Source organism: Lynx canadensis, chromosome F1, assembly GCF_007474595.2.
Source record: "Lynx canadensis isolate LIC74 chromosome F1, mLynCan4.pri.v2, whole genome shotgun sequence".
NCBI classification, from domain to species: Eukaryota; Metazoa; Chordata; class Mammalia; order Carnivora; family Felidae; genus Lynx; species Lynx canadensis.
The window spans coordinates 53,325,315-53,340,053 of record NC_044319.2 but is presented as its reverse complement, the minus strand read 5'-3'; the positions used below and the strand labels follow the sequence as shown (position 1 = coordinate 53,340,053).

The following is a 14,739-nucleotide window of genomic DNA, read 5'->3' as shown; positions in this document are numbered from 1 at the left end:
TGGAAACCAATTTGTCAATAAATTTCATATACATAAAAAAAATAAAAATATTATGTATAGATACACTTGTATAGAAGACAGGTGAGATAATCTAGAATAGTGTAAGAATGGATATCTCCGGGTCATGTAATTATGTATACCTGCTTTCTTTGGTTGGTAATTTTCAAATTTTCTATCATGAACATGTATTTTATACATAAATACATACTTTAAAAAAGGGGTCGTGTTAACTCTATAGAAATGGATTGTTAGCATTTGTTTAACGTTTCTTTGATAAGCAATACTAAATTCTCAAAATTTTGTCAGTGCCCTAGGTTACATAGGACACAAAAAATAAGATCTCTGCTTTTAAGTAATTTATATTACCATTACTTTGGTGTTATGGGGAAAAGCCACGGTTAGACTTAAATTTAAGATTCAAGTTGGTGTTGAGAGATGAATTACAGTCTTGGAAACAACAGACACGTGAGGCTGTACGTTGCCATTCTGTTAGTCATATAGTTCAGATTGGTCGTTTGACCTTTCTAACCTCAGTTTGCACATCTGCGATATGGGGCATTGAGACAAATAAATGATAAAGTGAATGTACTATAAAGTAGTAGTTCAGATCTAACTTGATATTGCTGCTGTGTTAGTACTCTCCAAGCAATTAATCTTTTATGCTAAAAAATTATTCATTTTCAGGTCATTGAGGTTTTATTTGTAAATGGAAAATGTGGGGTGGAACCTAAGAATTATTGAGTCAGAGGGGAAAGGTATTTTTCTGCAGATCTCACTCTCTACCAACAAGCCCATCTATCCACCCATTCATTCATCCATCCATACATTTTTGTAGGACATCTTCTGTAAAGGAAGCATTCTGCTGGACACTACAGTATCCCCTTAAATACTTTGTTTCTTTAATAACATTCCTCTCAGATTCTGCGTGCTTGTTGCAAAATGATTGATCTTGCATTTTTACCTATCCATAAGATCATTTTGAATCAACTCTATAGCCAATCTGAATAACATTGATGAACTCCAATATTAAGCAGGACAGAATTAAGATTCTTAGTGAGTTTTTAGCAACATCCCTTGAGGAAAGGAAAGTTGGGAGCTTCCCTGTGATATACTCTGGTCAGAATGCACAGAGTGTTTAGTTTAGGTATAAGGCTTCATAGTTTTGAAGATACGTTATCAAATTAGAACACTTCCAAGTCAGGTACCATGGCTAGATAATGGTTGAGGAATCCTGGAAACTGGTTGGGGGAAGCAACAATGTGTAGCCTGAAATGGGGAACTTCAGTGGAGGAGAAGACAACCACTTAATCATGCCTGAAGTTCTGTCCCATGATGGTGGTAGAGGCTTGTTCTCAGGGGTTAGTATGACTAAGACAGGGTCCTAAAGAGTACAGTGTGAGCATGACCAGCACCCATTGCCCATGCTCGTTGCAATTTATAACTGCCGCATCTTAATTAAGCCCTGTTATTCTCAGAGGTCCTGATGTGGACAAAAGATTATATTCACCCTAAGTGTTGTAGAAGTGATATATTTTTTTTTAGTTCTGTATCAGAAGGAGCTCACCAACAATAAGAAATGTCCAATAATGTCATGAGGCAACTTGCAAAACAACTATTTTCCTGTCACTGGAAATGAACACACAGAGGCCTGAATGTCACCTGTCTGGGATGTTTTAGGCAAGAATCCTGTATTTGGTGGTGGCCTTTAAGCTACCTGCACTCCACATTTAAAATGCTCTTGTCTTATTTTTAGCATTCTACAGTCAAAAGTAAATTCCATGGCATACCTATCGATAACATTTAATTTTTCTAGTATATTTTTCTTACTAACATGAAGACTCTGTTTTGTATTTCATTGAATTTCTGTGGGCTTTGGCTAATTTCAGAGGACTAGTGAATTCAGATAAGTAGTTCTGTATCAGGTTCCTTGTGGAGGATGAACAAGACCAGGAAAGAACTGTTTAAGGATATGACTGAGAGAAAAAAATAAACCCAATCTTTACTAAAACAAATGTACTTACTATTATAAATGGTTTGCTTTTGTGCTCACTTAAAAAATTTAATACTTATCATCTAGGATCAGTCACTTACTGTAATGTGCTGTTTTGCAGTATAGAATTCAGAGCACCAAGTCCTTATCCTGCCAGTAACCACGTTTTGTGTGGTTTGAGATAAAAGATGCAACCTCTCTGAGCTTCAGACTCTTTATCTATACTACAAAGAGATAACACCACAATTCTGTAGTGTAATTCTTAGGATTAGAAATAATTATGTTTAAAAAAAAACAACCTGGCACAAAGTATGTGTTCAGAAAGTCAGATTTTATGAGAAACTGTTTTGCAAACATGAAATCTATTTTAATCTACTTGCCACTATTTAATGCTGCTCTATTTGTACATCCTTGTGCTCAAGGTTGACTGTCCATTTGTTAGCACATCTGCATTTTCCTCATAATTAATATCTTTTTTTAATGACATATGGTTTAGTGACTGGAAATTGAGTCTTGCCTTCTGTTTTCAATTTGTTCATGACTCAACGACTCAATGTATGTGTCTGAACTTTAATTTTCCATTCTGGAAAGTAGAATTTAAAGTCCTTGCTCATGTATAGCTATTTCAGAAAATGGGAGGAAGTGTGTAATGCAAGGATTTTGAATACATGCCAGGCCGTTCGATCGTGCAGCCAGGATGCATGTACATAAAAAGGACATGGTTTCTCTCCTGTTATGTAAACAGGGGAACCTGAATGGGGATGTCAACAATCTAACCTCTAAAGTGGGGGGAGTGGGGGGAGTAGGGGGTAGTATGGGCAAGGCTGGAGCCAGATTCCAAGTGAAGCCAGGAAGAAGCATCATGTCGGCTCGGAATGAGCATGGGCAGAGTTGATGAAGTTCTAGGTCCTGGAATCAGGCTGAGAACACAATAACCCGATTTGAACAATCTCACAGTGCTCCCGTGGCAATGCCCTTTCAAGGCCTGTTCCTTTGAAAGGCAAGGTCCTGTACACATTTGGATGTGAGTTTCCGACTTCTGAAACTCTGGAAGCACTAATACATCTTCTATGCTATTTACACATTCTGTGTTATAGTATTTGAGTCATGTCTTATCTCTCTACTAAATATAAAGTAGATGGTCTAACCCCCCGTTTCTCTCCACCTGCCCTTTCCCCTCCCCCAGCAAAGAATCTTGTGCGGAGTGGCATTTGATGTATATTTTTTTAATGTTGATTTATTTTGACAGAGAGAGAGAGAGAGAATGAGAGAGAGAGAGAGAGAGAGAGAGAGAGGCAGCAACCAGGGGAGGGGCAGAGAGAGAGGGAGAGAGACAATCTTAAGCAAACTCCACACTGTCAGCGCAGAGCCCAGCGTGGGGTTCGATCTCACAAGCCGTGAGATTGTGACCTGACCCGAAACCAAGAGTTGGAGACAACCAACTGAGCCTCCCAGGTGCCCCTGATATATTTTATTATAGATTTGAGTTTAATACAAAACATAGATTTCTTCTATATTTTAATGCAGTATTTTATTCCAGTATTTTAAATGCACACACATATACACAAAAACACACTGTAACAAGTTAGTAGCTGTCCTGAGAAATTGGTGCATATGAGAAGTATATTGAATTCATTTTCTCCCCAAAAGTTTCCTCTTCTGACCACTGCAACCTTGGTAGTCACCAGTCACATGGAAAAAAGAAAAAAGCTTCTGTTTTTGCTTTTTAGAGCTCCCCTCAGAGATCTATAAATTTGTAAGGAGCAAAAGTTTAGGGAATGCTGTTTGTTTTGGGGTTTTTTTAGACAGAGAAGAATCCACAAGTGCACATCATTTAAAAGTTTAATAAAATCATACATTTAAAAGATTATAGCATCTAGACTCATCCAACCCATGATTTAATTTATGGCTTAATGTGTTGTATTCATTTTGCCTTCCAAAAAAGGTTAAATTTGAAATTTTATTAAAAAACTCCCTTCCTTTGAATTTATAGATTGGGGTAGCTGTTTTATCCACTTGCCGTGTAGAATTAGTATTTACTGGACAAGATGTGTTGATTCAGGAGGTTGTCTGTGGAGTGCTTGCCCCGTGAGGGTCATATTAAACTCGAGAGAAGCTTTTCGAGCAACATAGCATCTTGGAGACAATATATCAAGCTGATAGATACACGGCTCTTGTGTTAAGGAACCAGAGGTGGAATTATGGCTATAGTTCCCAGTTATTGCTTTGGTGCTAAGGAGACTCTACGGAATAGGTCTAGGATAAAAGGGGTTAACTAAAGGGGAAGGAAAGGTTTCCAGAATTCAGTGTTTCCAGAAGCAGACAAAATGAATAGTTGTACGTAAATAATATAAGATGATCACTCTGTTTGGAAATATTTTGCAATTTTATACAAGCAGAGTATGACCAATTTAATGGGGTGCTTTTTTTGATGTTAACACTCAGAAAAGAACCCAGGATACTATATTACTATTAGGGAGCCTAGTTTGGGGCAATTCTCCCTTCTTAACAGCATGGTAATGCAGTTTTTAACACATGAATGGATTTTTGTGTATATATTTAAAGCTCTAATTTTTTCATGTCCATGACTTATCCAAACTGTTGTTTTTTTTCCGAATTTGGGTTGTTGATGATATTACATTCCTTGACACAGAAAAATTAGATAAGAAAACAGTCAAACTAGGGACATGACTATATGTGCTACATTATACACAATTTTGTACTTTACTTATCGCCCATGCTCTTTCAATGTATGTTCGTTTATTATGAATCAGTTAAAAAAACATATAGCAAATAAGAGATAATCAGTGTTAAACCTATTTGTGTTCACAGATAAATTATCAGGTAGTAAGTCTTTATTAGCAGTGGATAATGGGATACGAGGCCCTGGACAACAGTTCTACTGCATTTCCTAGGCTACTAACTGAGGGAGCAATTTCATACCATTTCATTTCTCTGTTTTGTTTTTGTTTTAATGTTTGTTTATTTTTGAGAGAGAGAGAGAGAGAGAGAGCAAGCAGGTGAGGGGCAAAGAAAAAGGGAGAGAGAGAATTCTAAGTAGGCTCTGCACTGTCAGTGCAGAGCCCTATGTGGGGCATGATCCCATGAAACCATGAAATCATGACCGGAGAGCCGAAACCAAGTCAGATGCTCAACTGACTGAGCCACCCAGGCGCCTCTCATTTCATCTCTCTTTTTTTTTTTTTTTTTTAATTTTTTTTTCAACGTTTATTTATTTTTGGGACAGAGAGAGACAGAGCATGAACGGGGGAGGGGCAGAGAGAGAGGGAGACACAGAATCGGAAACAGGCTCCAGGCTCCGAGCCATCAGCCCAGAGCCCGACGCGGGGCTCGAACTCACGGACCGCGAGATCATGACCTGGCTGAAGTCAGACGCTTAACCGACTGTGCCACCCAGGCGCCCCTCATTTCATCTCTCTTAAAGCATATGATTCCCTCTCACACATTAGCACTGAGTTGATGCCTTTGCTTTTATTTTGCTCACTGAGAAAATGGAGTCCATCAGAAGAGATCCTTGGTGTTTTTCCATCAATAAATCTACCTCTGTCTCTGAATTGCCTGTCCCTGCATTCGCTTCTGCACAATGGGTGTACTATTCCTGCTCTATTCAACAGCCATTGTGCCCTGGCTTATCTCTCTGTCTCTCCCAACACAAGGAATTTGCTCTGGCCATTACTCTTCCTTCTGCTACATCATTTCCCCAAATATCTTCTGGATCTTTCTAGTAAGTGTGTATACACTTTAGCATCTCCCAGTTTTTAGAACACCTTCCTTAATTACATAAGCTTCTTTAAATGCTGCCCTATTTTCTACTCCCCTTTAGAACAAAATCCCTCAGAAGAGTTGCCTGTACTCACTATTTCCTCCTTCTCTGCCCTCTCATTGTCTCCTCAACCATCTCCAGTCATGCTGCCACACCCATCACTGCACACATCTATTCTTGGCAAGGTCACCAAACACCTCCAGTGTTTGGCCAAATGCAAAATATAATTCTCAGTCTCATGCCTTAAACTGTCAGCATGTTTCACAGAGTTGATCAGTCCTTTTTGATATGCTTTCTTTACTTGACTTGCAGGCTACACCTTCTCTAAGTTGTCCTCCCTCACTGACCACTCCTTTATGCCTCCTTTGTGGTAGAGCCTTCCTCCTGACCTCAAAATGTTGGGGGACCTCATGGCTCAGTTCACAGACCTCTTCTTCACTCACTCTACCTACATTCACCTCCTAGGTTATTTCATCAAATCTCAGCTGTTACGTACCACATGCCTTCATCCACAACTCTTATCCAAACTCATACCTCCCACTTCTTCCTTGATGTCCCCACTAGAGATGAATTTATGCCTTTCCCATGTAACATGGATGAAACAGAACTGATCCCCGCCCCATAACTGATTTCTCCCCTCAGCGTTCCTCAGATCAATAATGGCACCACCATTCACCTGGACAGTTAGGCTAAACACACTGACATCATCTTTCACTCCCTTATTTTCTCTTAGCAAAATACCATCCATATTCACTTGGTCAGCAGAATATATCACCACCTCTGCTGCTGTCACTGGAATCCATGCTATTGTCATCTTTTACCTGGATTGCTATATTAGGTGATTCCCTTGTCTACCCTCACCCCCCCCATTAGCATAGAGTAGTCTCTATAGGTTCCAAATTATGTCGTGTCCTGTATTAAAACCCTGCAATGGCCTACAAATTCATTTCAAATGAAACCCAAAGTCTTTAGTATGATTTTCAAAGCCTAGAACTATGAAGGCATCTGGAGGGATCTAGACCCTGCCTGTCCCTCCAACCTCTTTTTTTTTTTTTTTCAACGTTTATTTATTTTTGGGACAGAGAGAGACAGAGCATGAACGGGGGAGGGGCAGAGAGAGAGGGAGACACAGAATCGGAAACAGGCTCCAGGCTCTGAGCCATCAGCCCAGAGCCTGACGCGGGGCTCGAACTCACGGACCGCGAGATCGTGACCTGGCTGAAGTCGGACGCTTAACCGACTGCGCCACCCAGGCGCCCCTCCAACCTCTTTTCCTTTCTCTCTCCTTGGCCTATTTCCAGCCACTTTGGTGTCTCCACTGTGCCTTAAACACAACTAGTACTTTCCCCTCTCACTGCCCTTGTGCTTACTTCCCTCTGTGGCTGGGTTGCCCTTCCTCCAGACATTTTCATGGTCACTGAGGTCTCTGCTCAAATGTCACCTAATGACATGTTCTTCCTATGGCTTTCCTATCCAATCTGAATTGTTACTTAACAATAAAATGGCACACTCCCTTTCATTTTCTCTTCCCTTACCCTGCTTTATTTTTCTCTTGAGCTTATCTACCCGGTATGATCTTAGGTACCCATTTGCTTAATGCTTGCTCCCTCTGTTTACATGTAAGTTCCATAGGGTCAAGGGCCATATCTGTTTCACTCGGTGTTATTCCCCCTCCACACAAAGAATACTTTGCACAGAGTAGAGGCTCAATAAATGCTTATTGAATAAATTAGTGGATTATCGATGAACTCGACCCTTACAACAGATTGATGAATCACATCATGTAATTCGTCTTTTCCCATCACTGGCCATTCATTAGCTTCCTAGTTCACAGGCAGGTTCTCCTGAGGGGGAAAGTATATAAAATCACACACTACGTAAGGTTGTGTATAAAAAGAAGTTGAAAATGAACCCTGCTGGGTATTTTAATTATTGTAATCCCTTCTCCTTCCTCACCAATGGCTTCTAGTAATCCTTGGCAATTAGAAACTTACATTACAGGGCATTTGGAAGGTTCAGTTGTTCAAACATTCGACTCTTGATCTCAGCTCAGGTCATAATCTCACAGTTTATGGGTTCGAGCCCCGCATCAGGCTCTGTGCTGATGGTGCAGAACCTACTTGGCATTCTGTCTCTCCTTCTCTCTGCCCTTCCGCTGTTTGTGCCTGTGCTCTCTCTCTCTCTCTCCCTCAAAAAGAAATAAATAAGCTTTTTAAAAAAGAAGCTTATATTAAAATTAGGATGTTCCTGAAAACTTAAAGTATCTTAGCACTTAAATTATGCTAAAGAAAGTTCAGATCAGTCCGATGTCGTCATCATCATCATCATCATCACCACAAAAACAACAACTAACTAATCATTACCAGGACCCAAAACAAGGTGCTTTATTTACATCACTTCCGATCTTCACAACAATCCTGCAAAGGAAAACTATCCCCATCCCAAAGGTAAGAAACATACGCTGAGAGCCATTAGGTGATTCTTGATTCTCCTGAAGTCACAGAGCTTTGCTTCTGACTAGCTTTGGAATAAATTTTTATATGATAGTTTCATTCAAGTTATACCTTTTAGAAAAATTAATTTAATAATCAGACTCATCTTGTCATTTTTTTAAGTCGAATGGACTTTAGTTTCCTTCATTCCTGTTAGACCTCGTAGAACTATTCAAATAGAGTTCCCTGATAGATTATATCAAGCAGACAGGCTGAATTCAGGAAGAATTTGCCAGAGATTCAACCAGACTAGGAAAAGCAACATGTATGCTTCAACTTGCCACGTATTTGAATAAGGGCAACTGACTGTATAAGGCACATGGGGAAGGAACTTCAGTTTTTATGTTTTTGTTAAGTGAGAATTACACCTGCAATGTGCTATTTTCAGCCAACCGTGTGTACTTAATATTGTAGAAAAATACAATTTTAATAAACCATCCTCAAAACACCAAAAAAAAAAAAAAAAGAAAGAAAGAAAGCCAGTTGTGATCATGAGTAGAAGCGGGATTAAGTGGCAATGGGTGATAATCGATGAGAGAAAGGAAAGATCTGGACTCCTTCACTGTTTGATTGCTTGATTGCTGAGGAAAGAGTTAATTTAAAAAGTTACTTTAATATTTGGTTCACTAAGTTCCCTACATGTTTTCAATTAGATAAACAGAAGTACAGGTGGGGATGTGCTGTATGTTCATTTGTCTTGCTGTTTGGGGGCTGGCTTTTCAGGTTGAAATACTAACGTAATTGTGTTGAAATGAACAATAAGGAAGTACAGTAGTTCAGGAATGAAAATGTTAAATTAAATGGACCATGTTTAACATTGTTGTTGATCCTGAGGAACAGTTTTTCCAGTATATGGAGCATTTCGATTCCATCCAACATATGTTCTCCACAGTTTTCTCTGCTCTAATTCATCTGTGTTTTTCGACAGCTCCAGATGGCGTGTTGCCTCCGAGGCTTTCATCTGCCACTCCAACCAGTCTTCAGGTTGTCTGGTCTACACCAGCTCGTAACAACGCTCCCGGCTCTCCCAGATACCAACTCCAGATGAGGCCCGGCCACTCCACCCATGGATATCTAGAGTGAGCCTGTTACTTTGTCTATCCTCCTAACTGTCACCTGGATTATATGTTATGGACATAACTTACTTTACCTTAATTTGTGAATAGGTCAGTTCTCATTCGCAACAAATAAAGGCCACCTTTTAAAAGTTCAAATAAAAGACAAGCAATTCCTTAGGACATAGTTATTTGCTCAGCAAAATTATCTATTTTCCATTTATATAGCATTAATATAGGATTTCTTCACCTTTAACTTTTCATGGGCATAGGTATTGCATAAAGCAGACATACACCTGAACTAAAAAAAGAAATGCTATCTGAACTGTAGATACAAAATTATAATACTTAGTCTACAAATTCCACATGGCAATCAGCGTCAATAGTAGACTAGAATTTTCTCAATACTACTAGAATTTACATCTCATATAAATGCAATATTAGAAGCCCTCAGCCAAGCGGCTCCTTATTTTAAGAGAGATCTCCTGTGACAACAGAAAATTGCAGTACTTGCCTGGAATTTGACATTCTCTGAAAATTCCTTGCAGTAAGATTTTACTTGTTTTTATTTCTTTGAATGTCTAAAGCTTCCTAATTAACATTTCTTTCCTATGTAGGTTATTTTCCAATCCTTCTGCATCGTTAAGCTATGAAGTGAGAGATCTCCAACCGTACACAGAATATGAGTTTCGCTTGGTTGCCTCCAATGGATTTGGCAGTGCGCATAGTTCCTGGATTCTGTTCGTGACCACAGAGGACAGTAAGTGGTCTGAACAATACACAGCCAAATGTCGTCTACATTAGGGACTATTAAATGTCTTCAGTTTTTCCAAAACAGAGAAGTAAGCCTCCCCTGTTTTCTTGACATTTAGTGACAATAATCTTTTCTAGGCCAAGGATAGTCAGACTTCCAGAAAGAAGAAAAATGGGGGCTTGGGGGATTTTGAGGGTGAGGCCTTCAGAAGAAAAATTACTACAGGAAGAAGGAATTCGCAATAAATTATGGCACGGCCCCATTCTATCCTTCAGGGTACATCTAGGTGTCCTACAAGAGGAAAGTTATCATCTTCCACTCAATGTACTCTGCTTTGGAGGAATCCTGACAGGCAGAAGAACATGAAATAGGGGTCTTGCTTCATGAAGATGCTTAACGTGTCATTATACCTTTTCCTGGAAACAGATCCCATTATACTTTTAGTCACACCTGAAAGACAGACTTCAGAATAGAGAAATATAATCTGATAACAATGGTTCTTCACTATTACGAAGACTAGATTGGGATTGCCTTATACAGTCAATTAAGAGGCTTTCGAGTCTGTCACGAAAGAGTTATGTTTTCATATATAGGTTTTTACTAGGTTATATACAGAAAATAAATATTTGGCTATAATGCTTAGTTTTATATAAATGACCTCTATAGGGGCATATATATATATGGAAGTATAATTTTCTTTTTTAGAAAAGTTTGAAATTAAATCAAGCTATATGGAGTGAATGAGGACACTGTATTTTTGAACATTGAGGTTTTTAGGGTTAATCTTGTCAAGTCTTTTAATCAGAGGCTTCTTAGAAGATGTTGCTCTGTTGGCCAATTGCCATTCTGGCTCTATATCCAATGAGGACCCAAGTGACTTTCAAAAGGCTAGATATTAATCAAAAGATATGGTATTTGAAAGAATCTCAATTGTATATTAAGTAGATTCTTTTATTGCTACAATACCCTTAATTATATTATTTTAGTAAGGATAAGACATCAAATGAGATAGAATCAGAACTATTTACCTTCCTTAAAGCTTACTTTATTTTTTTTGAAAAGGCCATGAAGAACAATAATATATAATACTTCATCCATTTCTCCCAATTTGTAATCACTCCCTAGGAGCAGGTTAGGTACTTTACAAGGGCACATCCAGTCCTTTTGGTCTCTCGAGTACCATTTAGTAAATTATCAGCACAGTGCAATAAACGACACCCAAGACCCAGAAAGCATTAAGGCACCGCTCAATGCACCTACACCCCTTTTAGGGGAAGCATCACACACACTCTAGGGAACCTGGCAGCCTAGTCACCAGACTGTATGCAGATTTATGAACTAGAGAGCTCACACTCAAAATAGATTTTTAAAGAAACATTATTTTAAAAACAACTGAAAATAGGCTTCTAATCCTCCTTCTTAGATATAGCATACTTGATGGCACTCAATAAAGGTTAACTGAAAGTATTTAATGATTCAGCCCACTGCAGAGAGGATGACTCCATAGAATGCCACATTGGAAGAGAAGAGAAACAGTCCCCTTTTTGGCACCCACAATTTCTATGGCCACAGAGAATGAGCAACGCTTGAGTTTCCTCAGGGGTGATTCTCATTGAATAGAAGCCATGATCTTCTATCTACAGGCAAGAAGTTATCACATAAATAAAGTACAAAACATTGCAAAGTACCAACTAGCATAGCATTCTTTGTTGAACAAACTTACTCCTGCCTTAAGTGACCATAAAACAAGTCTATGGACTCTATGTGGTTAGAATTTTCATGCACTGAAGACATTGCCTTCTTTGTGATTTTTAGAACTGGGTTTGAAGGGAATAGTATTAACCCTTCATGTTCCTTAAGAATTGGTAACACATGATTACATAGCAGGTATTAACCCAAGAAACCAAGCCATCATTTTTATTTAAATCCTTTCCCTGAAACTGATGACTTCTTTCTTCGTATGCTTCATGTGCACACTGCAAAGTCATATATATTATGAAAGAGCCAAAGGCTGGCCCTTTAGCCCTCCAGGTTAAGTTACCAGTGCATGCTTACCCCTGAGACATAATGGCAGTGTACTCTATATTTTGGGTGTCCGTGGAGATGGATGCCATTTCTGAAAGGATGTGCAATTGAGTTGACAAAGAGTGAGGGATTGGCATTGGGCACAAGCAGTTTTTCTGTCAAGGCTTCAAAGCATTGCACACGAAACCACCCATGCTGACAGCTCCATGCAAGAATCGCGCTTCATACTTGATCCTGACCGGCACCTCCCAGGTGCCCAAGTGCAATGTCTAATATAAAAACTCTACATACCGTCTTACAGAATAAAACTGAGAAGTCACCTCATGCCTACATTTAAATTTCATACCATCAATATGCACCTTTCTACATCAACCAAAGCCTCAAAGTTTTCTGGTGCCAACACAGGTCACCAAGTGCAGTGTTTTTAGTGTGATATGGCAAGACTGTGATTTTCATCAAGCCTGTGACACTGCTGAAACCAGAAAGAGATACCAAGGCAGGAAATGAACTGTACACAGAGAAACAAATGCTTGAGTGCAAGGAGAAGTTCTCATGGGCAGAGAAAAGGGTTGTGAAGAATTTTAATAGATTTTTTTTTCAAATAATTTGTCATTTCTATCAGAGTGCCACCAATATCCAGTTCCATGCATTTTTAAAAATCTAGTGTGCTGATGCCAAATAATAATAATGCACATTTCCTATGAATATTTTAAATCCTGTTAAACGTGTGTTAATAAAAGATGTTTGTTCCAGCCAAGTTGGTCAGTGTAGTGTTCGACTATTTGCAACCAGGTAAATACAAACAACTCATGGCTTTTGGTGTGTGTTTGTGTGTGTGTGTGTGTGTGTGTGTGTGTGTGTGTGTTGCATGCTGCTGGCAGTCCAAGAACCTGGCATGTCTGCAATTTGCAAAAATGCATGAAGATTGTGTTAGACCTGGGGCGCCTGAGTGACTCAGTCAGTTAAGTGGCCAGCTTCAGCTCAGGTCGTGATCTCACAGTTCGTGGGTTCGAGCCCCACATCAGGCTCTGTGCTGACAGCTCAGAGCATGGAGCCTGCTTTGGATTCTGTGTTACCCTCTCTCTCTGCCCCTCCCCCACTTGTGCTCTGTCTCTCTCTCAAAAAAATAAACAAACAAATAAATCTTAAAAAAAAAAAAGATTGTGTTAGACTTGGATACGTGTGATTGCTAACATGAAGACACTTACCTAGCCACTGAAATTTTTGGTATTTTTTAACCTGAAATAACCATTGCTCCTGATTGTTTTCTTCCCTTTCCCTTGTTTGTTTACAATGGTTTTCTGTGCAGTATATGCATATAGGAATTGGAGCCCCTGGAAGGGCAAGTTTCCTGCAACCTCAGCATGGGGGCCTGTCCTTTGGCCTACTAAAATCCTGCCCTGTGTAAAATATGAGATGGCCCACTTTTCTTTAAAAATGTAGATTCCTTAGACCATCAAAAGCTGGAAAATCTGTTTCTCACAAAGTTTTTCAGGGAACAAGATTGAAATGTGAAATGTCTTTATTTCAGACATTTGAACAACAAACATGTATGGAATACACAGGCAATTAGATCAACCTACTAAAAATGAGATTGTTTTCTAAAAATTACTTTTCTCCTTCCAAAACAAAACAAAAACCCAAAGTGGTTCTAGAGTAGGCCATTTCGTTATCATATATTTTTAAAAGACTTTAAAAATCTGATTGTTTTATGAAATTTGAAGTTTAAAAACTCCATATCTGTATATATATTTTTAAATGTTGACTTATTTTTGAGAGAGAGGGAGAGAGCATCTGCAGGGAAGAGGCAGAGAGAGGGATCAGAGGATCCAAAGTGAGCTCTGTGCTGACAGCAGAAAGCCCCATGCAGGGCTTGAACCCACAAACCCTGAGATCATAACTTGACCCGAAGTTGGACGTATAACTGACTGAGCCACCCACATTTATATTTGTAACCACTAATCTAAGAGACATTATTAAATAAAGTCTGTGGGATTCAAGCAGTTTATTTTGTAGATTTACTTACATAATTTTTCATGAGCTCATTATTTTGCTAACAGACAGATTGTTCATGAGGTTGGCCTGGAGTGTGCTAATAGATAGGGGTATGTATCTTATCACCTACACAGTGGGATTTTATTTTTTTAATATTAAATATAATTTATTGTCTAATTGGTTTCCTTACAACACCCAGTGCTCATCGCAACAGGTGCCCTCCTCAGTGCTCATCACCCACTTTCCTCTCTCCCCCCCACCACCCCCATCAACCCTCAGTTTGTTCTCAGCATTCAAGAGTCTCCTATGGTTTTTAAATACTCTGAACACACTTTATTCATTATATTAGACCTTGTTATTTTTCCCACACTTAAAATACACCTTGAACAAAGAAGGAAGCAATGAGGGTCATTATCCTAGTACCTGGATTCTGCTTTATTTTTTCTGTCAGCGTTTTTGAGTATCTGATCCCCAGCTCCCTCATTCATCTTTGAGATTCCTGTTTACAAAGGAACAAGGGTTTTTCTGGAGTAAGAAAGACATTGCAATGTTACTTGAAATCTGTATTGAACAGAACAAGTTTCTTCCTTGTTTGTTGTCTGGCAAAATCTACTCATTCATCAAGCCTCAGCTCAAATGTCACC

General features: G+C 39.1%; 1 protein-coding gene across 1 annotated transcript in view; it reads left to right on the top strand.

Annotated features, from left to right (window-relative positions):
• USH2A (usherin) overlaps positions 1–14,739 on the top strand; it is a 739,358-nt gene that overhangs the window by 466,804 nt on the left and 257,815 nt on the right. The window contains exons 38-39 of the mRNA XM_030302386.1: positions 9,195–9,345; positions 9,939–10,081. Coding sequence (XP_030158246.1) covers positions 9,195–9,345; positions 9,939–10,081 — 294 coding nt within the window. The remainder of the gene's footprint in view (positions 1–9,194; positions 9,346–9,938; positions 10,082–14,739) is intronic.